The sequence below is a fragment of the Notamacropus eugenii genome, chromosome 1 (genome assembly GCF_028372415.1).
Source record: "Notamacropus eugenii isolate mMacEug1 chromosome 1, mMacEug1.pri_v2, whole genome shotgun sequence".
Lineage (NCBI taxonomy): Eukaryota > Metazoa > Chordata > Mammalia > Diprotodontia > Macropodidae > Notamacropus > Notamacropus eugenii.
The window spans coordinates 49,223,801-49,249,075 of NC_092872.1; the positions used below are offsets into that span (position 1 = coordinate 49,223,801).

General features: G+C 42.2%; 2 protein-coding genes and 1 pseudogene across 10 annotated transcripts in view; 1 reads left to right on the plus strand and 2 right to left on the minus strand.

Moving 5' to 3' along the window:
* IFT140 (intraflagellar transport 140) overlaps positions 1-22,558 on the plus strand; it is a 173,062-nt gene extending 150,504 nt beyond the window's left edge. For both annotated transcript variants that reach the window (XM_072599983.1, XM_072599993.1), the window contains exons 19-30: positions 5,634-5,811; positions 8,215-8,405; positions 9,399-9,494; positions 10,203-10,335; positions 10,442-10,585; positions 10,739-10,867; positions 14,942-15,124; positions 16,123-16,329; positions 17,419-17,631; positions 17,718-17,884; positions 19,032-19,173; positions 22,072-22,558. In XM_072599983.1, the coding sequence (XP_072456084.1) occupies positions 5,634-5,811; positions 8,215-8,405; positions 9,399-9,494; positions 10,203-10,335; positions 10,442-10,585; positions 10,739-10,867; positions 14,942-15,124; positions 16,123-16,329; positions 17,419-17,631; positions 17,718-17,884; positions 19,032-19,173; positions 22,072-22,278 (1,990 nt within the window). In that variant the 3' untranslated portion in view covers positions 22,279-22,558. The remainder of the gene's footprint in view (positions 1-5,633; positions 5,812-8,214; positions 8,406-9,398; positions 9,495-10,202; positions 10,336-10,441; positions 10,586-10,738; positions 10,868-14,941; positions 15,125-16,122; positions 16,330-17,418; positions 17,632-17,717; positions 17,885-19,031; positions 19,174-22,071) is intronic.
* Positions 22,559-23,105: 547 nt separating this feature from the next.
* Positions 23,106-23,203, minus strand: LOC140521794 (U6 spliceosomal RNA; annotated as a pseudogene).
* Positions 23,204-23,309: 106 nt separating this feature from the next.
* Positions 23,310-25,275, minus strand: part of TELO2 (telomere maintenance 2) — a 30,265-nt gene continuing 28,299 nt past the window's right edge. For all 8 annotated transcript variants that reach the window (XM_072600089.1, XM_072600055.1, XM_072600065.1 and 5 more), the window contains exon 21: positions 23,310-25,040. In XM_072600089.1, coding sequence (XP_072456190.1) covers positions 24,937-25,040 — 104 coding nt within the window. In that variant the 3' untranslated portion in view covers positions 23,310-24,936. The remainder of the gene's footprint in view (positions 25,041-25,275) is intronic.

The window sequence follows — 25,275 nt, forward strand, 5'->3', positions numbered from 1 at the left end:
GGAGAGGAGGGAGGGATAGAATTTGTAACTCAAAGCATTAAAAAAAATGTTAAAAAATTGTTTTAACATGTAATGAGGAAAAATTGTGTGTGTGCGTGTGTATGTGTGTGTGTGTGTGTAAAGTATACTCTTTTTCTGAAGGCTTAAGGGCTAGATCTAAAAATATAAAAATGCAGAGCACATTAGTGAATTCCTAGACAAATTTTCTGATAAAAAATTGTTTCCTGCTGGTGAACTGAAAAGACAAGTATCATAGGCTCACAGATGGGAGCTGGAAGGGACATTAGAGGCCATCTGACCTAGTTTTCTCACTTTCCAGATAAGGACACTGAGGCTGAGAGAGCTTTGGGGGGAGATCAGGAAATACTTGATGTAGAAAGTGGTGCTTGAGCTGACTTGCAGAGAAAGAGGGAACCTTAGAGGGACCGTGTTCCAGGTATGAGGCATAGCTGGTTCCAAGACACAGACGTAGGAGACCGAATGCCATTACTGAGGAACAGAAGTCCCATTTGACTGGATCGAAGAGTGGGGTAATGGATAATAATACTAGGAAGACAGGCAGGCAGCAATGGTGAAGGGCTTTCAGTGCCAAATAGTGGAGATTCTGTTTTATCCTAGAGGCAATAGGGAGCCACTGGAACTTGTTGAGTAGTGGAGTGACATATCAGAGCTGCCCTAGAGAAGAATCACTTTGGCAGCTGTGTGAGAAGTGATAGACAAGGCAGGAAAGCTCTTTTGGAGCCCACTGCAACAGGTTAAGTGAGAGGTGATGAGGCTTGGGACTTAAGTGGTCTGCTGTGTGAGTTAAGAGAAGGGGGTCAGATGGGAGAGAGATGTTGTGGAGGTATAAAAAACAGTAGAGATAGAAACAGGTTTTTTTTTAGAGTATTTTTTCCAAGAGCATATAAAGACAATTTTTAACATTCATCTTCCTAAAATTCCGTGTTCTGAATTTTCCCCTTCCTTCCCCCTCCCTAAGATGGTACGCAATTTGATATAGTTATATGTGTGCAATCATGTAAAACATTTCCATATTAGTCATGTTGTGAAAAAAGAAAGTTTGCAAAAAACATGACAGTTTTTTTAAAAAAAGCCACAGCTTGTTGCTAACAAATACACAAAAAAGGGGGGTCCTAGTTTTTACTTAGCTCTCCAGAGAAGTCTTGACATCTGCAGCAACATGATATCTGGTTATACTTACTTAGGACAAGAAGTCTGATCTATGGAACCACACCCTTGAAGTATTCCAGATCAGTTTTTGTTGAGCTGTTTTGTCCATGTGGCCAGTGACTCTGAGGAGCATGGGGACCTGTGAGCACTCTCCCCTTTAATTGTGTAGGAGTTGGGGCTTCATTTGTTGTAGGAGTGTAGGTTCCCTGCCTATGCAGGAGGGAAGGAATTTCTCACCCACTGGGTTCCTCTTCTCTCAGCTCGGCTCAGAAAATGGAGCCAGGAATATGTAGCTGAGAAGTTTACCCACAAGCAGTTTGTGGGCAGAGACAGTTTGTTCCCATCGACCCTTTGAAAGACTGACCTCCAGCTGTGGACACTCAGAGATGCACTATTCCCTCGAGACAATTCAGCATTGGTTTTCTGGAAGCTGAGGCTCACTGCCCTGCTTTGGGAAATGGGGTCAAAGATGGGGACCATGTCTTGTGATACCAATGACTCAGCACCCCATGCATCAGAAACTATGAGGATTGAAGAGATAGGGCCATCACAACCCTGGTGAGGCAAGACTGATGCATTTGGAGAAAGTTGAAAGGAGATGATTCTTGATGGAAGTAGAAGCAAGCCTGTGTTGAGAAGATACTGGCTGGCCCAACAGCATTCGTGCAGGAGACACTACTGAGCAGGCACGTCTGTGTTGGAGATAGGGAGATGGTGGCATGTTGAGTAAAGGGACGGAAAGATTAACCAGTCACAGGAGCATAAGGACAATTTCCAGAGAGGGCTGCTGGGTGGTAGAAGTCATATTCAGAGGTTGAGAAAAAGAGTCCCATGAAGCTACTGAGTCTGTAGAAAAGTCTGAGACCTAAAGCTTGGACCTCATACCGTTCAGCTCCTGACAGAGAAATAATGCACTTAAAATGCACAAAGGGACATATTTGGGGGCATGGAAAATTTGGGGATTTGTTTACTAGACTATGCAGCTATATAAATATAGGGCTTTAACTTTTCACATTTTTTTCTCAATGCAGGTAAGAGTAATAGAAGAGAAATCTTTTTTCAATTGTTCATTAAAAATAGAAACAAACTTTTTTAAAATAAACAGATAAAGCTAGGATCTCACTAAGGCAGTGCTATAAGCCAGTGTCTGTGTAAATCTAAGGGATTGAATCTAGAGGCCATCCTATCTTCTACTTGGCACTCCAGCTTCAGCAGTACCCCCAAAATGGAGGCCATGGGCTAAAACCTGACTCCCTAGAGCCAGGCATAGTTCTGTCCAGGCTAGGCTGTCTATGGGCCACAGGACAGTGACCTCAAAGAAGGGATGAAGAAATTCAGTGTACGAAATTGCATGGATAATCCATCCAGTGACCAGAATAAAGTACAGCATCTTAAGCATGACATGTAAGGATGGCCCTTACATAGTCAGGCAGTACCTGCTGGTGTGTCCAGTAAAAGGGCCTATACAAATTTAAGGTATATGAACTGAATGTACAGGCCCTTGATATGTAACCTAGTTGTATAAATTTCCTGTTTATGTGATATAATCTGCCCCTGTTGTTCAGTGCCCTCTACCACCTATGTACCTCTAATGCATTTCACAAAGGACTGCAGATGTTTTTAATGAGATTGGAGTGGAATGTAGCCGGCAGCTCCTGGTCTTATGGGGTTGGTCTGTGAACTCTCTTCCCAAGGTGAGGTTTTCCATGCCTGTGTGGAAGTGAGGACTGAGTTTCCTACACAGCTGTTCTTACTCCTTAGGAAACAAAGTGAGAGTAGACGAGAGAGGTTCCTTAACATGCACAGGTATGGGAAAGGAGTTTTCTGTCAGTGTAGGTCATCCTTCTCAGCTCTTGAGAAAAGCCTTTGTGTAGAGAGAGCTTCCCACTGAAGACAGAAGTGTGTGGAGCTGGCTGCTACTTGGCCACTAGCTGACTGATTGAAATTGGTGAGGCATGGGCAGGGTTGGTCAGTGATATTGCAGGCTTCCTCGAAGGAAAAGCACCAGGCTTGAGCACAATGAGAGTTGAGAGAGAGCACAGTTGAAAGAGGCCTGTAGGAATCTGCCAGAGGTGGTCCAAATCCAACTGGAGAAGGGATCAGGGAAATGCCCAGTAGAAGGCCCAGAAGTTCCTGTCCTCAGCTAAATCTGTTACACTGAGGGTGAGAAGCAGGCTTAGCTACAGCAGATGACAAAGAATGGGCTGAATGAATACCCCAGAGGAGAGACTGCTTCTTCAATGACGTGCTTACTCTTTCTAAGCACTAGAATTTTGAACCTCTATTGGGGAGGAAAGCTAACCAAAAAGTCTGTTTCTTCTGCCTTTTTCCTTTACTATTTATACTTGTTCACAAGCCTGCCTTCTATGAAAAGTTTGTGAGTTTCAGTATCTACAAGAAGAGTAAGGCCTTTAGAGAGACAGGAACCTAATTCCGATGTTCCAAAAGGCTGAGCCATTATTGTGTGGATAAGAAACCTCTGGAGATCAAGCTCAGTCCACGTGGTCACAGAGCTAAGGTCCTGAAACACAGGTTACGTCTGTGACTTACACAGGTCAAGGCATTCATCAGGATCAGGGAATGACGAAGAACAAAGAGTAAAGAAAGTAGAGAGAGAAGGGAAGAAAAAGAAAGAAAAAGAAAAATATTTGGAATCATTGGCTTTCAAATTAGATCATAGTTCAACCCTCTTATTTTACAGGTGAGGAACTGATGCCTAAGGAAGTTATACTCATTCCCTAGGGGGCAAAATAGGAATGTTTAGAAGTTCTAGAATTGAGTCATCTGGTCCAGTGGTTCCAAACTCAGATGGAAATGGGGGCCACTAATCTTGATATGAGAATCTCTGCAGGCCGCACATGGATTGAGTTTTTAAATGTAATGTTATCTATGTTTTGGAGTATTTTCATTTATTTTGTCAAATATTTACTACTTACATTTTAATCAGGTACAGGCTGCACTTGGGGCTGTCATAAGATGCATACAGCAGGCTACGTGTTTGACACGTCTGGTTTCATCCAACCTCTTCATTTTACAGATAAGAAAACTGCTGCCCAGTGAAGTGATGCTTGTTGACTAAAGTAACACTGGCATTAAGTAATAATGCCAGGATTCGACTTCAGGTCTTCTGATTCCAAATCCAGTGCCCTTTCCACTAGACCATGTTGATATGGCTAAGTTGATTTTGAGAAGGAATAGCAAAGCCAGGATTTGAACCTTCCTCTTCTGGCTCCTGATCCAGTGCTTTGGAATAGAGGAATAATTAGCAGCAGCACCCTAATAACTCTTCTGTCCCAGATGGTACCTTTGGTTCACAAACTGGGGGAAGGGAATAAGTATTTTTATAGTGCCTCCTTTGTGCCAGGCACTGTGCTAAGCACCTCACAAATATTATCTCATGTGATCTTTACAACAACCCTGCAAGGTAGGTGCTATTATTATCCCCATTTTTCAGCTGAGGAAACTGAGACAAACAGTGTTAAGTGACTTTCCCAGAGTCATAGAGCTTGTTAGTGTCTAAAGCTATATTTGAACTCGAGTCTTCCTGAATGCAGGCCCAGTGCTTCATCCACTGTGCCACCAGATGCCTCTAGGCCCCCATTCGGTACTATATTCTCTTTTCTATCTGTCTCTGAAACAAAGAAGAGCTATTGGAAAGGAAAATGTAGTTTAGGATACTTTCTGAGTTCCAACTAGTTGGGTATTTTCCCTCTGACAAATTGAAGGCTTTATGTGAGAGCAACATTCTATAATCCAAATGGAAGTATAATTCCCTTTCCACTATGAGTCACTTAGAAGACCCTGAAGTGTCAGACGATAAATGAGTCTGTTGCTCAGTTGAGGAAACAGAGAGTTCTTTGACACAACTGTTTGTTATTTGTATGTGATAGAGGAAGGCTATCAGACTGTCTTGGACTGGAGTACAGCTGGTCTTGTGAAGGTCAAAGCACAAAGATACATAATGGGCAGCCTTGTCCAAAGATAGCTATGACTTTTTCTAGAATGTCCATCTTGAGTGGTATAGAAAAGACACAGAAGCTAATTAGATAATTTCTGTGTTATTTAGTTATTTATGGCCATGTCCAACTCTCTGTGACTCCCTTTGGGGTTTTCTTGGCAAAGATATTGTAGTGGTTTCCCATTTCCTTCTACTGCTCATTTTACAGATGAGGAAACTGAGGCAAACAGGGTTAAATGACTTGGCCAGAGTCACATAACTAGTAAGTGACTGAGGCTGGATTTGATCTCAGGTTTTCCTGACTCCAGGCTCAGTATTTTATCTGCTGCCCCAGTTAGATAATGTGCCAGGTTTTTATTTGTGAGAGAATACCAAGAATGGAGTGAAAATACCAATTAATAATATTGACATTGAGAGAGGGAATGTGATGGGAAGCTGAACCTTTTAGTCTTCTAGAGGATAAACTTGTTGAGTAGAACATCCTCTATTTCCCTTTCTTCTGCAGTGAAGCTGTCTGGGAGAACATGGCCCGCATGTGTGTGAAAACACAGCGGCTTGATGTGGCCAAGGTATGCCTTGGGAACATGGGCCATGCCCGAGGAGCCAAAGCACTGCGAGAGGCAGAGCATGAACCGGAACTGGAAGCAAGAGTGGCCGTCCTAGCGATTCAGCTGGGCATGCTGGTAAGGCTGCCCCGTTCGGGCACCGAGGAGGAGCAGGCCAGCGGGCTGAGAATGATGACCTGTTTCCTTTGCCCTATGATTAATAATAATAATATCCAACTTTGATGTAATGGATGGACTGTTCCCTCATTGGCCAAGTCCTCCCATTGCCCTCCTCTAGACTCAGGGGTCCACCCCAGCAGGAAGGGGAGAAAGTCACAGGTATTCAGAATAAAAGCATCAATCAGTTATGGAACAGGCTGATTTATTCCCACAGAGAAAGGAAACACTACACAATAAAGATACAGAATGATTCCAGTTGGTTGAGAGGCTAATATGCAAGCTTTGTTGGAACCTTTGCATCCAGGCTGCTCATTGGCCAGTCTGCATTTCATCCCCACAGAGTATAACCTGGTAAACACCAAGAGGGTTCTTTTCTTTCTGGGGGTAGCTATTTCCCCTTCAGCTGGTCTACTGCTGCTGCTACCACCACATAGCTGCTCTGGTTGTAGGACCCTGGTGCTTGGGGGAAGATACCAGCTGATTGGTACCAAAGGAAAGGAGACATACCCAGAAGGCAGGTGCATTGTAGACCCAAGATTGTCTTAAGAAGGCATGAGCTCATGGGATGAAGGAAGAGGTATTGGACCTAGCCCACGAGGGTTGTACTTACACCTCATGGCCAGCAGAGCCCTAGAGAGAGCTCCTCTCTTGGAGTCTTTTCTGTGCACACTCAGTTTTTGAGGCCTGTTGTCAGTTAAAAGGTTTTTCATCTAGGACAAAATAAATCAATAAGAAACGATTAAAGAAAAGGTTCTTTCATCACCCATGTCACCCAGCCTCATGTGGTTAAGGACTGAGTCAGCATTGGCCAATCTGCTATTACATTGAGATAGCACTTTAAGGTTGTTAAAGCATTTTATATACGTCCTCTCATTTGATCCTTACAACAATCCTATGAAGTACTCTCTGAACAGATGAGGAAACTGGGGCTAACAGAAGTTAAATGATTTGTCCAGGTTAATACAGGTAGTAAGTATCTGAGACAGGATTCAGACTCAGAGTTTCCTGACTCCAAGTCCAGCACTCTGTACACTCACCATATCCCCAAGCTGCCAGGCACCAAGACTCCACTAGAACTGAGTCTATGTCAAGCAGAAGTTTGAGTCTGCTTAAATGAATCAACTTTAGGAGCAGCATGGTAGGGGTCACTTCAAATTTATTTCAGCCTTTCTTCATCATTTAACTAATCCTGATATATTTTCCTGTGACTGGCTCTGCTGAGGAGAAATAGGTCTACACTAACCAGAGCTTCTTCTAAAGAGAGACTGAAGAAGTTTTAAGTTGTTTTTCACCCTCTCACCTCCTTTGCCCCATTGGAAAAAAAAAGAAAAACATAACTCTTCTAATAAATTATTAATTAATTAACAAATTATTCCTAGTCAAGCAGAACAAATGTCTGTTAGTAAGTGTCTGAGGCTGGTCTTGAAGATGTCTCTTCCTGCCTCCAGGGCCAGCACCCTACCCACTGTGCCACCCAGCTACCCTCTATAGGCTGTGCACCAGGGTGGTTATTTTGGCAGCTGTGCGAAGATGGATGGGAAAAGGGAGAGGCTAGAGCTTGCAGGTTATTTATGACAGCAGTCTAGGTAGATACAGCAATAGGAATAATCCCAAGGTCACTGATAAGGTACTGGAATAACCATTGTGGTGAAATAAACTTAACAATAATTCTCTCTCCCCCCTAAAAAAATAAACAAAGGAAGAGAAGATAAAGAAAGGGAAAAAAGGGGATTGTGAACTTCACAGACAGTGAACAAAAAGCTGTGAGGAGGACTCTGGGAAATTAGTTTTGTAAGTGCACTGAGATTTATTCACAGTTGGGTCAGTCTTATTTCCCACAGCATCTTGTAAAAGAACGTCACATTAGGCATAGCTTTTAATTTTATGTTTAATCTGTTATGAATATCCTCTATCTATCTATTTGTGGCCAATCTTTCTACAGGAAGCAATTCTATCAGTAACGGGATTATGTGTACTTTTGTTTTTAAGTACTCTGAATTTATTTGCATTTTCATCCTGACTGTTATAGGGTCCTTCAGGGCAAAGACTGCCTTTTGTTTCTTCAGCCCAGGGCACAGTATATGTTATTAACTGGCTGAGCATTTGTTCAGTAGCTATTTTCTAAGTGTCTGCAGTGCAGAGCAAGGTAATAGATGCAGTCTGACTTTCAGTTCCTCAAGGGGAGGGGCTAAAGACTCAAGTACTGGTCCTTGTATTCAAACCATGTGACCTACCTTTGGTGACCAGAGTCTTTTTATGTAGGATGGCTTGGGAAATTTGCCCCTCCTGTTGATTGCATATTCTCTGTCTGTCTCACCCTCTCTCCCTCTGCTCTCTCTCTCTCTCTTTCTCTTTCTCCAGGAAGATGCAGAGCACCTATACAAAAAATGCAAACGCTATGACCTGCTGAACAAATTCTACCAGGCTTCAGATCAATGGCAGAAAGCTGTGGAAATTGCTGAGACCCAAGACAGAGTTCACCTCCGTACCACCTACTACAACTATGCCAAGCACCTAGAGGCCACAGCAGATTGCAATCTGGCACTGAACTAGTGAGTGATCAAGAACAGGGGTGTTCAAGCTGTGCCTGTGGGGGGAGCACAGGAGGGAAGCGTATGAAGGAAATATGGGTACCTTGGGTCCTCCTCAGACTAATTCTGGGATTTTTTTGGCACTTAGCAAAATAATAGCTTTGGACTTCCACTTCTCCATTTGTAGCCTGATGAGATAGACCTCTGAAAATATTGTCCAGGAATGGTGTCCACTGATAGAGACACCATATGCTAAGCTCACTACAGAAGAATTTGTAACTTCTTGTAGTAGGCTAATCATACCTTCTTTCTTTAAAACCTAACCCTCCTACCCCAGATTTAGCTCTGATATTCTAGGAGCTTCAGGAGAATTAATAGGCTTTTTTTTCCTTTTCCTCTTTTTTTTTTCATCTTAACAAATGATATGATTCCGTTTTCAAATAGGCCAAAGAATACACAGCTGGACATCTTTTTTATGAGCTCCAAGAGTGGTTGAAGCCATAGAATAAACATATTAGTTTACTTTAATTGTTTTATCATTCACTAGACTTGATATTTTTGTGAGACAAACTGCCCACTTTGAGGAACATACCTTTTATAGTATTTCCTCAAAGCTTAGAAAGATATTCTCCACCTGCAGAAGTGGAACCAGCTTATTCCCTGTTTCTTCCCTGTATGATTTGATACATTGCCATCTGTAAGTCATGATGAGCCTAAATAGTGTGCTGAGCCCTGTAACAACTGGGCCTAAATATAGTCATTGACTTGATGGTCCTAAAAATCCATAACAGAGCTACAGACCTAAGTACCAACATGCAACCATTTGGCAACCATCTTTACTTGCATTTGCTTATGTTGTTTCCTACTTAATTTATTTTCCATGTCTATTCTATCGTTATTGGGGATCAAGAAGGGGTGGTAGGGAATAAGATCTTGTAATGGACGTAAAGCACTTTAAAATGCCACTTACATGTGTCAGGTCTTATTGTTCTTTTATTATTATTTTCTGAACAGCTATGAGAAGTCAGACACACACAGGTTTGAGGTGCCAAGGATGCTCTCCGAAGATCTACAGTCTTTGGAGATTTACATCAATAAAATGAAAGATAAGTAAGTCCTCTTGCTGGCCTGCCCCTGGAGGTGTGGGTACTGAGAAATCAGAAGTGTTTCTAACATGACTTGAGATTGTCATAGAAGCTGCTTGCTCTGTCATTGAGACATGGGTCTAATTTCTGGCTTTGAGCCTGGTGTACATAGGACCTATGAAGAACATATGTAGTCTCTCTACTTTGGGAGGCTTAGTTTTTAGGTCTTCCATATCATAAGTCTGTAAATGGATCTAATTAGAGTTTCTCAGACAGAAGATTTTCTTTCCAAATGAGATTTTTTCAGGACAGTAGGAACAACATTCTCACCCATCTTCCACCTAGTTTCCTAAGTGGGTCATTTGCTATATAAAACATTCTTTTGGGCAACAATACAAAGAGCAGTCTGGGATGGATGAAGAAATGTGGTTTTCAGCAAAGAGAGTAATTATAGAGAAATCCACCTTTTCTTCTGTGCCTTCTAACATCATTCCTCATGTCACCTGTAGTGCTGCCTAGATGACAGTGGGGCTCCTCAGCAATGAAGGTACACCCTGAAAGGATCAGAACCTGAGCTTAGGCCTCTTGTCACTGTCATCTGGTGACATTTTGAGGCTAAGGATGGGAAATTAAGAACAGAGTGTTTTTGAAGCAATAAGCTGAAGCCTAGAGAGGCCAGGACTAGATTGCATTTACAGAAACATGCAAAATGTGATCTTACTGTGCTTTGTAGGAGCCTGTGGAAGTGGTGGGCCCAGTACTTAGAAAGCCAGGCAGACATGGACTCAGCACTGAGGTATTATGAATTGGCTCAGGATTATTTCTCTCTTGTCCGCATTTACTGCTTCCAAGGCAACATTCAAAAGGTAAGATCACTTTTGAAAGAGACGTGAGAGCTGGGATGGGGAGCTCTTTGACGCTGTTTAACTAAAAAGCAAAGCCAACCTAAGTTTAATGTGGATTTCTTTGCAGGCTGCTGAAATAGCCAATGAAACAGGGAACTGGGCAGCATCATATCATCTGGCCCGTCAGTATGAAAGCCAAGAGGAAATCAAACAGGCTGTCCACTTCTACACCAGGGCCCAGGCCTTTAATAACGCCATCCGTTTATGTAAGGTAGGCATCCAAGAGCTTGGCCAGGGCAAAGACCCTTTCAGAAACATTTAGAGTAGCATAAATGTACCATTACATGATCACTCTCTACAGAGAAGCTAGAATATATCAGATAAGAAAACTTTACTCAGAGACCTATCTTTCTCTTCTTTCCAGGAGAACAACTTAGATGACCAGCTGATGAATTTGGCTTTGTTGAGTTCCCCAGAAGACATGATTGAAGCAGCACGATATTATGAGGAGAAGGGAGAGCAAATGGATAGAGCAGTCATGTTGTATCACAAGGTAAACAGGGAACGTACCGGTTATTGAACTTGATTTGAAGGATGTTGACTTCTGGTATGTTCAGGCGACATGAGTTAACTTCAGGTTCTCTAGGTGTCTATAGTTATAACTAGGGTGGAGTGACTGTGGTAAAAGCACTTGTTTTCACTTGAGCTGAAGAAATGACTGAGCTTAGCAAGAAAATTGAAATAGCTACTGGATGACCCTTTTCCTTCTCCCAGGACAATCCATACCTCAGTCCCCTCCTCCCTGACCCCTTCCCATTCTCCATCCTTCAGATTTGCGTGGGCTGGAGTCTCCAGCCATGGAGGGCCAGTGCCTCAAGTATTCTTAGGTCTTTGGAGTTGGGTTTTTTTAAAATCGATATCTATATTTCAATATGATTTTCTTTTTATCCCTATATATTTTATTTTATGTTTTTAAAAACATTCTAAGAAAGGGGTTGGTATTACCATACTGCCAAAGGAATCAGTGACTAAAAAAGATTAAGAACCCATGCTCTATCTGATGAAAACCTATTATCATTATATCTCCCTATGTTTTCTCTCCTCATCCCATTCTTCATCCTCATCATGACCTTCAATATCTCTGTGCACCCCATTCTTTCTCAGACCATTGCCCCTGATTTTTCACTTTTTTAATTTCCCCCCTCTAATTAACCCGTTCAGCTAACTCTGCCTTGTCCTCTACCCTCAGATCCCTGCACCCTTGTCTTATCACAGGTAGTGCCTGTCAGACCCCAACCCTAGACCCCTCTACTCTGAGCATTTACTTCTTTTGCTCCTGCTCATCTGCTGCACAACAGAACTACAGGAAGTCATGCAACCAACTGACTGGCTCCACTACACATTTACAGTATCTAACAACCATGTGCTCACTTGCAGAAAGGCCATCCTTTCACTGATCCCTAACTGATTCTCCATCCCACTTCCCACAGAAGCTGTGCTAGAGCTTTTCGTCTCTTCTCATACTTCTCGTTATTCTCTTTCTCCCTGATCTCTCAGCTAAGGACTTCACTCTGTATTGAGAAAAGAGGCCATTTGCTGTGAGCTCTCTTCTTGTCTCCTTGTTTCAAAACCTCTTGACATCATCTACTTTTTCCTTCTTTTCTGCAAGATATGATAAGGAGCTGGCCCTTCTCCAAGGCCAAGTCCATCTACATTTGCCCTTGATCCCGTCTCAATCTGCCCCAGTAGATCATCTCCCCTCACGCATCCCCCCTCTAATCTTCAATCCCTTCCTATTCACTGGTTTCTTCCCTGCTGCCTATAAGTCTCCCCAGTCCTTAAAAACTTTTCACTAAACCCTATCAGTTCCTCAAGCTGTCCTCCCTTTCTCAGCCAAACTCAGAGAAAAAAGCTGTCTAAACTCATTCCCTTCCCTTCCTTATCTCTCTCTTCTCTCCTCTTTACTACTTGTCTTCCAAATTCATCACTCATCTGAAACTGTTCTCTCTGAAGTTAACTTGCCAAATCTGATTTCAGTCCTCTTTGCAGTATCTTTTACTATTTTACGACTATATTTTACTATTTACTCCCTCTCCTTCAGGATGTCCTCTCTTCTCTGTTTTTTGTGACATTCTTTCCTCCTGGTTCTCCTCAATCTCATTCTTTCTCAGTCTCCTCTGCTGGTTCATCAGCCATATTATGTCCCCTAAAGTTTCTCCCAAGGTTCTCTCTTGGACCCTCCTCAGTGTCTGTCTGTCTCTGTCTCCCCCTCTCTCCTCTCTCCTCCTTAGCTCCCATGGTATACATATAATCTCTATGCTGATGACTTCATCTAGCCCTAGGCTCTCTCCTGAGGTCTAGTTCCACATCACCAGCTCCCTATATAAAATTGGATCCCAGAGACCATTTCAAACTCAACATGTCTGGAACAGAGCTCAGCTTCTTCTGCTCCCAGTCCACCCCTCTTCCAAAGTTCCGTATTTCCCTTAAGGGAGAACCTGACCTTCCAGTCACCTAGGTTGACAATCCTCATTATTATCCTTGACTCCTCACTGTCTCCTTACTTCACATAGACAAACAATTGCCAAATCTTATTTATACTTCCTTAGTCTACCTTGCCTAAGTCTCTTCTCCCTATTCACACAGCCACCACCCTTGTTTAGGCTCTTATCCCCTCTCCTGGATCGCTGCAATCACCTCCCTGCCACAAGTCTTTCCCCACTCCAGTCCATCCTCTGCATGACTGCCAAGGTGACCTGACCATGCCACTTCTCTACTCCTGCAACTTCCTATAGCATCAGATAGAGACTCTTGTTTGGTATTGAAAGCCCTCCATAACCTGGCCCCTTCCCACCTTTGAGCCTAATATGATTCTTCTCTTTCCACATTCTGCAGTCTAGACAAACTCACCTCCTTACTGTTCCTCCAATACTAAGCTCCAATTCCCATCTCTGCACCTTCCCCTTGTCTCTGCCCCACACCTGGAATGAACTCTCCTCTGCTCTGCCTCAGAAACCTGCTCTTCCCACTGGGCATAGACCAATGCCTGACACTGTACACAAGAATAAAGTCCAAATGAATATATGATCGAGGTATACAGATGGATACTATAAACAAATTAGGGGAGCAAGGAATAGTGTATTTGTCAGATTTATGGAAAATGGAGAAATTTTTGACCAAACAAGAGATAAAGAACATTATGAAGAACAAAATGGATAATTTTGATTACATTAAATTGAAAAGTTTTTGCACAAACAAACCCAATGCAACCAAAATTAAGAGAGAAGCAGAAAACTGGGAAAGAATTTTTGCAACTAGTGTCTGTGATAAAAGCCTCATTTCTAAAATATATAGAGAACTGAGTCAAATGTACAAGAATACAAGTCATTCCCCAATTGATAAATGGTCAAAGTATATAAATAGGCAGTTTTCAGAGAAAGAAATTAAAGCTATCTATAGTCATATGAAAAAATGCTCTAAATCACTATTGATTAGAGAGATGCAAATCAAAACAACTGTGAGGTACCACATCATACCTATCAGATTGGCTAACATGACAAAACAGGAAGATGATAAATGTGGAGAAGATGTGGGAGTTGGAACACTAATTCATTGTTGGTGGAGCTGTGAGCTGATCCAACCATTCTGGAGAGGAATTTGGAACTATGTCCAAAGGGCTACAAAAATGTGCATACCCTTTGACCCAGCAATATCACTTCTAGAACTGTATCCCCAAGAGATCATAAAAATGGGAAAGGGTCCCACAAGTACAAAAATATTTATAGCAGCCCTCTTTGTAGTGGCCAAAAACTGGAAATCAAGGGAATGCCCATCAATTGGGGAATGGCTGAACAAGTTGTGATATATGAATGTAATGGAATATTATTGAGCTATAAGAAATGATGAACAGGAAGACTTCAGAGAGACCTGGAAGGACTTATATGAACTGATGATGAGTGAAAGGAGCAGAACCAGGAGAGCTTTGTACACAGCAACAACCACAGTGTGTGAGGAATTTTTCTGACAGACTTACTCCTTCATAGCAATGCAAGGACCTAAAAAATTCCCAATGAACTTTTGAGGCAAAATGCCTTCCACATCCAGAGAAAGAGCTATAGAATTGGATAGCAGAATGAAGCAGACCATTTTCTTTTGTGTTATGTTTTGTTTTGTTTTACGTTTCTCCCATTTATTTTAATTCTTCTATTCAACATGACTATGGTGAAATTGTATTTAATAGGAACATATGTGTAGAACCTATATAAGATTGCATGCTGTCTTGGGGAGAGAGTGGGGAGGGAGGGGAAAACAATCTAAGATATATGGAAGTGATTGTAGAACACTGAAAACAAATAAAATAATTATTAAAAAAAAGAAAGAAAGAAAGAAACCTGCTCTTCCTCCTGGATTTGATTCAAGCACTGCTTGATCCCTGTCAGCCAACATCCTCCTTAACTACTTTCTATTTATTTTGAATTAATTCTAGATGAATGGATGGGTAGATAGACAGGTACACACACACACACACACACACACACACACACACGCACACACACGCACACACACGCACACACATGCAAAATTTTGCTTGGAACTCGAGTTCAGAGGGCTCTTCTATGTTCTGTAGGCTGGTCACTTTTCCAAGGCCTTGGAATTGGCATTTGCCACTCAGCAGTTTGTGGCTCTGCAGCTGATTGCTGAGGATTTGGATGAGAAGTCAGACCCAGCCCTCCTAGCTCGCTGCTCTGACTTCTTCATTGAACACAGTCAGTACGAGAAAGCAGTGGAACTGTTGCTGGCAGCCAAGAAGGTAAGTACCTCCATTCCAGCCTCTCCTAAGCCCCCACATAATGAAATGAGAGAACAGAAAGAGGAAACCAGGCCATTATTTAAGAAAGTGCCCTCATCCTTAGCCTCTGGCCCACACCTCCCCATAGATTCAGCCACATTTCAGACTCCAATTTCATCCTTTTTACCCTACAATCAAAATGCACTCTTATTCACTGCTATAAAGGGACAAACATCCTTACATGGCTACTATCCAAAAAAGTAGTCAGGCAGACCCCATCCTAAAGGCACAAAGAGGAACAGAAAATAAATTCCCCTTGCCTCAGTGTTCCTGGGGCTCATTGCAACTATGAACAAGTGTACTTTATGGTCATGGCCTCACATAGTAGCCAGTGAGGAAAAAGAATTTTTTTTTTTAAAGTTCTCTTCAAGTGGAAAAAACTTCCACAGACATTGTTTTTTTAAAACATAATTAGCTTATGCAGGATGAAAAAAATTCTCATTTCTCACATCCACACTGAAAATAATTCACAAATGTGCAATACCTTTGCCCTCCTACCTTCTTATATGTTAATTTCCTCTGTGCTTATGTGCAATCTGTGTCCCTTCCCCTCTATGGGGGGTCTGTTTAACCAGGTATTTTAAGCCATACCCTTACCTTCAGAATGGAGCCAAAATAGTTATTGCTTTCATCTTCCTCCACTGAAAATGAGGTTGCTTTCCCATGCTAGGTGCCAGGCAGAGCTGGAGGGGGTCCTCCACCATGTTGCCAGGTCTGGGTGGTATTTACAGTTCATACCTTTTCCCTCAGAGCCCTCAGAGATTTAGCCATGGAGGTTAGTCACCCTCTGAGCAACCAATAAAACTTGCTGTTTTTGAAAAGAGAGAGGAGTACCCAGGCCTACCCAGAGATCCAAGATGTACCAAGGCAGATCTGAACACACTCTGCCCCAAAGCAGCTATCACAGTCAACAACTCACAAGTGACAGCAGGGTCTTAGTTTCTGTGGTTTCATTTCAGTACCAGGATGCCCTTCAGCTTTGCCTAGAGCAAAACATGATCATCACTGAGGAGATGGCAGAGAAGATGACAGTTGCCAAAGACTCTAAGGACCTTTCTGAGGAGTCACGTCGGGAACTCTTGGAACAAATCGCAAATTGCTGTATGCGTCAAGGCAACTACCACTTGGCAACAAAGAAATACACACAAGCAGGAAATAAACTGAAGGTAAAACTGGCCCAACGGGCAGATGGCAGAGTACAACAGGGTGGCCCACTGGGCCAAAGAGCTGGGTTACAAGGTGTTAAAGGGCTCTCAGATGTCAGGGTCAGTATGGAAGATCACCACAGTGCCTCCCTCGAATAGAAATAAGAAAAAGCTAATTAACCTATAGCTTTTTTTTTCCTTGCTTAGCTACCACCTTAGTTCAAGCCCACGTCACCACTTGCCTGATTCCTAATTTGCCTTCCTGCCTCAAGTCTCTCCTTACTATAGTATATCCTTCACACAGCTACCAAAGTGTTTTCCTTCAGCGCAGATCTAACCATGTCACATCCCAGCTCAGTAAACTCTCCTGGTTCCTGTGACAAAACATAAACTCTGTGTGGCTTTTAAAGAACATTGTAGTCTGGCCCCACCCTCTCTCTTTATCTCTCCAGCCTTAGGCATTACCCGCGCTCTTAGTTATCTCTCAATGCTAGCACTCTGTTGTCCATCTCGGTGTCTTGGCCTTGGTTCTCCCTCACAGCTGGAATGCATATCTTCCTTCTTCTTCTCTGCAAAATTCCTCACTTCCTTCAGAACTCAGCTCAAGTGTCCCATCTTCTTCACAAAACCTTTCTTGACCCTTCCACTCCATTCCCCACCTTGCAATAATTCTGTTCCCCTGTGGAGATGCTGCTGCCCTTCATAGAGGTCAAGTCCTTTGGGAGCAGGATGCTTCACTTCTTGTCTCTGTGTCAGCTGCACCTGGCAGAACTCCTGGCACATGCACATGCTAGGTGGTGAGGAAATGACTGGATTGTCTCTGAAAGCAGTATTAAAGAGCTTCTCTGTATTTGCGTATCAAGTGGACTCCTGTAATCAGTGAGAAATTATGTGGTTCTCTCACCAGGATGTGCCAGAGAATAATAAAGCAATTCACTCTTAGTACAAAATATTGAGATCTTCCCTACCTACCTGGGCAAAACAAATAACTGCAGTTTTTGAGATTTTCTTTGATAAATTTAGCACAGCTAGAGAACTTTCCATTCAAGTTATCTTATCTCCCAACTCCATCATGTTAATGTTGATCTTTTATGTCTTACCTCTGTCTAGGCCATGAGAGCCCTGTTGAAGTCTGGGGATACCGAGAAAATTGTATTTTTTGCGGGTGTCTCTAGGCAAAAAGAAATTTATATCATGGCCGCCAACTATTTACAATCTCTGGACTGGCGCAAAGAACCAGAGATTATGAAGAACATCATCAGTTTCTACACCAAAGGGAGGGCCCTGGACCTTCTGGCTGGCTTTTATGATGCCTGTGCCCAGGTATCTGTCCTCTTTCCATTTTCTTGGGTATGTAGGAATATGGGAGGCCCAACCTCATGTGCTCCTGGTTGGTTTTATCTGTGTAGGTGGAGATTGATGAATACCAGAACTATGACAAAGCCCATGGAGCACTGACCGAAGCCTACAAGTGCCTGTCAAAGGCCAAGGCAAAGAGCCCCATGGAACAAGAGACCAAACTAGCACAGCTACAAAGTAAGATGACTCTTGTGAAGAGATTCATCCAAGCCCGAAGGTAATTCTTATTATATCACGGGAAGAATTAAATTGTTCTTTCTAGGCCCAGAGTGTCAAACTAAGAGCAGTGCTGGAAGTTACAAAGAGACAAATTTAGTTTTGATGTTAAGAAAAACCTCCTAACAAATAGCTATCCAGCAATGGAATGGACTGTCTCAATTAAACAGAGGCTGGTTGACCACTTGTCATGTATAAAGGGAATTCTTTGAATGCTGGCATTGAGAACAACCACTGAGATCCCCTCTACCAAAACCAAAAAGCTCTAGGGTTCTTAATATCTTTCTGCTGAATAAATCACTTTTCAAAGCCATATAACTTATTCCAACCATTGCTCAAATTATTAACAGTAATCGCCTCCAAAGCCAGCAGCACTTTCTTTTATATAAATCCTCATTGACAATAAATCTTTGTCCTTTGAAAGTAGATTTGATTTTGGGGGCAGATCTGAAAACAGCCATAGTAATAACTACTACTGATATGAGGCCTTCTAAGTGCCAGGCACTGTGCTTAGAGCTTTATAATTATCATCTTATTTGATCCTCATGACAACCCTGAAAAGTAGGTGCTACTACATCATCCCCATTTGACAGATGAAGAAACAGAGGCAGAGGTTAAGAAACTTGCCCAGGGTCACGCAACTAGTACAGGTCTGAGTCAGTCTTCCTAATTCCAGGCCCAGCACTGTATCTACTGCAACACCAAGCTCTAGCTAGAAAAGTGAGCTTTGAATGGGATTTTTGGTCAAAAATAAGTTTGGACTAGAATGTTAGGCTTGGAAAACAGCTCTGAAAGCATCTCCCAAAGGAGGATTGCCAGGAATTGTTTGAAGAATTGCTGTAATGGCCTTCCAAGTTGAATACTCTTCAAGGAAGAGCATGAGCATATTAATATTGATTTGTTTATTGTTTGTTTAAAAATCCAACTCATCACCTTTATATTCATAAGGAAAGTGCCTTGGCTAAGAGTGTACCTGTGAGAGAGCTCTGGGATAGTTTCACTATATGTACGGCCTGAAAGTTACTCCTAGGAACAATCTCCTGGGAAGATTTTGCATGCTTTGTGAAACAAACCAGGTGGGGAATTTGGGACCCTTTATCTGCTTTATCAGGAATGTGGGATTCAGAATGACCCTTTCCTCTCACCAGGACTTATGCAGAAGACCCAAAAGAGTCAGTTAGGCAATGTGAGCTTCTTCTAGAAGAGCCAGATCTGGACAGTACTATCCGGATAGGGGATATCTATGGATTCCTTGTTGAGCATTACTTGCAAATGGAGGAATACCAAATGGTGAGTGGTGAGTTAGTAGACTCCTCTTGGTAAGGTAAGGAATTTGCTGCTTTCAATGGTCACAACTGTAGGAGGTTAAATTGATCTTGACTTTGATGATTGACAGCATTTCAATATTTTTGTGAATATGCTTCTATTACCCTGGTTTTCCAAATCAGCTTATCAATAGGCATTTATTAGGCACTAAAAATATGCAAGACACTATGCTAAGTGCTGGGACAGAAAGGCAAAAGCAATCCCTGGCCTTAGTAAAAACATTCCTAAGAAACAAAATATTAAGCATCTCGAGGGAAATGATGAAAAAACAGGAATGATTTCAGATCCTGTAATAAAACAGCAATTATCAGCACTTTCTGGTAATGGAGAAGAAATAAGAAAAATTACTCAGTGGAAGAAATCTGGTAAATAAGCCATAGAAGATAATGCTTATAGTGCTCCAATCTTTGACATAACCCAAATCACAAAGTGCCAGGGAAAGAACTCTATTTTAGAAATAACTGCTGGGAAAATTGGGTGGCTATATGTTTGTTTTAGACCAGCAGTTTACACAATAAATTCCAAATGGAAAAACAAATTTAACATAGTCATTACTGCTAAAGAGTTATAGGAAAATGTAAGGTTATATGTCTCATAGTTGTGACAAGGGATAGATGGATTTGTAAGCATCAACAACAGAGAGAATATTACAAAACACAAAGTTGATTTTAAAAGCAAAAAGCTTTTGTACAAATAAATGCAGCTAGAATAAGATACAGACTCGAACAAGTATCTGCACAAAATAACTTCAATGAAATTGAAACAAATTTTAATATTATGAGTCATTTACTAATCGAGTAATATCAAAAGATATGAGCAGGCACTTCTCAAAATAACCAATAATCAGAGAAACGAAAATTAAAACATCTCTGAGATAACACCTCAAACCCATCAAATTGGCAAAGATTGCAAAAATCATTGCTGATAGAGATGAAAGAAAACAGGTACTTTTTCTATTTTTTTTCCACTACTGGTAGATCTATGAAAACAAGAGATGAAATTTTGTAATAGAAATTCTTGACCCAGTAATCTCACTATTGGGTTTATATCCTAAGGAAGTTATTAATAAGAAAAGACTTAATGCCTATAAAAATATTCATAGCAACACTCTTTGGAAAAGAAACAGATTGGAAATACACTGTGGTCCTAATTGGGTAACAGCTAAACAAACCAGCTTGTAAAAATAAAGAAAGGTCATACTAAATCTCACACACACACACACACACACACACACACACACACACAAATTCACTTTATGAAAATGATTAAGAATGGAAACTAAGTCAAAAGTAGACATTCTTGATGTGTTATTGACATATACAAACATGTAATTACTACAGTTACGTAAATGAAAACTTTAAATGGCAACAAAACAAACCAACCACACTGAACAACGTGGATGTCAGCTTCTCCAGCCCACACCCGTCCTTTCTTAACAAACGCTAACACATTAAAGCGTGAGCTTACACGTACTGTCAATAACAATTACTCTTTTATGCTATTTTGGTTCATTCTTTTCAGGAATTTCACAATGTGAGATATTCACTTGGGAGTATTCTGTGGGTCATGTGATACACTGAAACAGAATGATGAAGACTGTAACAAAATCTTCAGTGGTTCTCTATACTATGAGATCCAGATCTTTTAGGACCCTCCATGACCTGGTTTCTGGCTTACCTCTCCAACACTGTTTCCCTCTGCTGTCCTACATGAGCCCTGAATTCTCCTCCATCTGTTCTGCTCAAACGTCCCCTGAATCTCCTTCCTCCTACCTCGTCTTTTCTCCTGCAGCTTACACGCACATCCTTATTCTTCTCTGCATAGATCCCATCCATTGTAAAAAACACCCTTGCTTCAGTCCTGCCTCCTTAGGAGTGATGTTCCTCTCCGAGACTCTTTTAGTAATGAGGTTTTTTATCAACACATACTGTATTTTCACAAATACATGTCATATTCCCTACCAGATTATAAATTTATTTAGGACAATAACACAAATTTTTGCAGCTCTAGTGATATATAACAGATATTTTTAAAATGTTGGTTGATTGGTTAGGAAAAAAAACCCAATTCTCCCCATATTGTTTGAGTCTCTTTTAAGAAACAGCAGATGAGGTCCAGTCCTGTGTTTTATTTCACCTGAACAAATATGTATATTAGGGCAGGCCCTCAGTGAGGTGAGGCAGGAACCGCTAGAGTTTTTTCTAAAGTTCTTATCTTTTCCTATTTGTTTTTAAGCCCCTGTTATCGCTACACAATTGTGCTCTTGGTTTATCTAAGCCCTTAGAAGCCCTCCCCATACAGACAGTTCTGCTTGCAGTGCAATGTTCTTGTTTTTAAATATAATGAAATCTGCAGAACAGTACGTAGTTAAGTGTACAAAGAAGTTCTTGAAAATTTATCATATATTATTATATATTATATAGCCTTTGAGGGTGTCAAAACAAGTATATAAAAATGACGTTCTCCAACCCATTCAGCAGCTTTAAGTGGTCTGGTGATATGGCTATCACTGAATTGGTATCAGCCACTGAGTCTGAATTATTAACGCGTATCACATTAATAACTTGCTGACATGACATCATAGGTTCCTGACAAAAGTTAAGAAGCAATTTCACACTAACTCCTAGGTACGTCTATGGTTCTTTCTTTATTAATTTATTAAAACTATTCTTGCCCCATTCAACAAGGACTCTGAATTCTTTTCCAAACCTACTACAGTGAATAGGGGTTTTCCAGGCTCTAGCTCATGTTAGCATTATACACAGGATACTCATTTGTGGTTTAATTTTGCAAGTTTGTAGTCTAAACCTGCCTTAGTTTTTGTAGATATGATGGAAGGCAAATAAATGTTTTTTGACACAGGCCTACAAATACCTTGAGGAGATCCGGAAGAGGCTGCCATCTGCAAACTTGACATACTATGTGAACCAGCGGACCATGGATGCAGTACATCGAGGACTGGGCATCCCACTGAGTCGCATCATGCCTGAGCGAATCCGCCATAATAGCATGGAGGATGGCAAGGAGGTAGATGAGGAGGTGATAGAGGAGGTTGAGGATGATTCCTGACTGCCCAGATACACAGCAGTTAACATTAAGAGCACACCACATCATCCGCTTGCTCTTCCAGTGCACTGCTACAGCTGAAAAAGCCACTCCTTGCTGGGAAAAAAGAAAAATGCCCAAAACCTTTTATTTAAGCACCCAGAGCTGCAGCAAGAATTAAGAAACTTCAGACATGGAGGTGCCTGAAGGGAAGGAAGACTTTGCTGGTAGTGGTGGTGGTTTTATTTTTAAATTTCCATATTTTAAAAAATTCTGATTTTATAACTAAAAAGTTGTTTTTATACCTTTATGCCTCCAAATCTTTGCTTTGGGATGAGAGACTCCATGGCCCACCTATATGCCATTTGGGTTCCAGTCCTCACTGAGCCTCAGCTTCTCTCCTGACATTTCTATATTAGGATGAAAGGTACCCAAGGAACAGAATATTGTCTTTTAGGCTTCAGCCAGAGGTGGGAGTGGAGGGTACAAAGCAGTTCTACATAAAAAAACAGATAGGATTCAGGACTGAACCTGTGACTTCATCATATGTATAAGGTATTCTCAAGTGAGGAAACTCCCTCCACTAATACAAGGTAGCACCTTCTCTCTACCTTAACTCTTTTTTTTTTTACTAGAAATAGAATGTATTTCAGCTCTGATTATGTACATGGGGAGACAGGCAGAAAGAGGCTGGGCCAGGCCCCAGGGCCAGGAGCCCCTTCCCCATTCTGAGTCTCTGGCTCTGAGCAGAGGGTGATGCCGGGGTTCCAGGCTCAGTCAAGCTTCATGGGCCCCTTGGCCACCTTCCTCTCTGCCCACTTGGCCTCCATCTCTTTCTTCCTCCCTTCTCTCAGTAACAGGCGAATTTCATGAATTTTCTTGCGCAGGGGCCATGCTAATCCTCACTGTAGCATTCCAGTTTTAGTATATGTGCTGCCAAAGCGAGCACCTACCTTAACTCTTGGAAGAGTTGCCTGGACAAGTGGTGTCAAACTCAAATAGAAACAGATTCCTGGGAGTAACATATTGACTTGGAAAATCACAAATTCCCATGATGATGTATGTATGACATTTTTATTGTATTAAATGTTTCCCAGTTACATTTTCATCTGGTTCTGGCTGTGCTGGGCCCTCTGCTGGCAAGTCTGCCAGCTTTAGCCTGGATCACCAGAAGTTAGATTACATGCCCAAGATTCCAGTCAGTATGTGTCTGAGCACTTGAACCCATCACTTCCTGTTGTCAGGGCTGGTTCTCTGTTACAGCAACATAAGGACAAGGCGAAGCTGAAGCTACTGGCGATTCCAGTGGGATCTCCTTGTATTGAGTGGGTACTACAGACCTGAAGCTCTGAGCTTCAGCAGGAGGGGTGGTTGGCTCTTAGTGCTACTTCCCACATGGGTGTTTCCTCAGCTCTGAATCCCTTCCCTCGAATCTTTTGGCACAAAGAAATCTCATGATAATTGAATTCAGCTGTGTCTAGGGAACCTTTGCAGCCTGTTTAGCTTCTTTAATGGGCAGGTCTAGCAATATGCTTCCCTATGAGGACAGTTGAGTCCCAGGACTCCATCAAGATTCCCTTCATGATGTGTGGAAAGCTAGGTGTCCCCCATCCTTCCCTCCGCCCCATTCTAGCTCTGGCTGTAAAGGCCCTTGGCCCTTTCTCTTTTCTCAGGGTCATCACAAAACTTATGCCCTCTCCTTGAGTGCAATAGCTATAAACTGGCAAATGTTCAATGGAATGAAAATGACAGGAAATAAGCCTAGCAAGTTGATCACCTCAGCAAATCCAGTCCAAGTAAAGCTTGCCCCATGGATGTGCAGCAGAGACCACATTGGGAAAACCAGCCTAGGTCAAGCCTTGCGCAGACACAGGGCCTAGACTTTCACTAAATGTACCCACCCCTTTCAAGACTTTAGAGCTTTGCCCTGGATGGGTAAGCATAATAAAGGACAGCCTTTATTCTGTCCTACAGCTGTCCCTTTGGGAAAGCGAAGATGGGAGAAAAAAAGCAGGGTAAGAGGTTTACACTGGGGAAGGAAGGGTGGGGGGTTTCCACACAATCTTCAGATCCAGTCCCAGAGAGGGTCTCTTCAAGCAGAGAACTGATCCTGAATCAGAATTGACTCATCTTGCTTTTCCATTCCTTTCCCTCCCATACCTTTACTTCCCCTTCAGTCCCTCTTACAACAAAAAAGTCTGGCAGCTGTGAGGGGTTTTTAATGTGAAGAAATTTCACAGAAGGTAAGTCTCTGCAAACACCTTTCAATCCTAGTAACAAGACTCGATGAAACAGTAAGAGAAATCCTGGACTTGGCTTCTTAAGGCATGTAGGTGACTCCTTCCATAGCCATCGGTAACCAGTTCTCTGCCACTGCTGTTTGCGTAGAGGCAATGGCTGTACAGCGCTGGCTGTATTTTTAGCTGAAGACTCCAACTTGCCAGGCTAAAAATAGCATACTCAGTGTGCAGGGGGAGGGGAGGAAGACAGCAGCTCTACTGCGTTTTCCTGCATCTGTACACTCAGTACCGGATATCAATATTTCACAGAGCTGGCTGCCACTACAAAGCCCAGACATCAGGCCAGGCTCTTGTTTCTCCCTGCCTTCCTCTTTGCCAGCCAGGTGATGGCCCCCAAATCCTCTTGGCCACCTGTGGGGCCAGGTTAAGGGCATTGGACTGACTAAGAAGAACCTCTCTGGAGCTTGTCTTTTAGCTTTTCCATGAGTAGGAGGGCCTGCATCGCCAGCTTCCTACAGTCTTCATCTGGGTCATTCTCTACCACAGCTGCAAAAGAAATAAAATCACATGTTCGTGACACTGACGTCTTCCTACAGCCCTGCCAGGCTCTGTCATCGTACGCGTTCAAAGATATGCTGTTCTCTCTAATCTGAAAAATGGAGCCAAATGGCCACCTAGTGAGCCTGCAGGCTGAGCTCCCTCATACACCATGAGTCGTAGGGATGGATACCCAGGAAACAAGCAAACAAAAGCCCTGATAACTCCACTGAACATGGGCCAC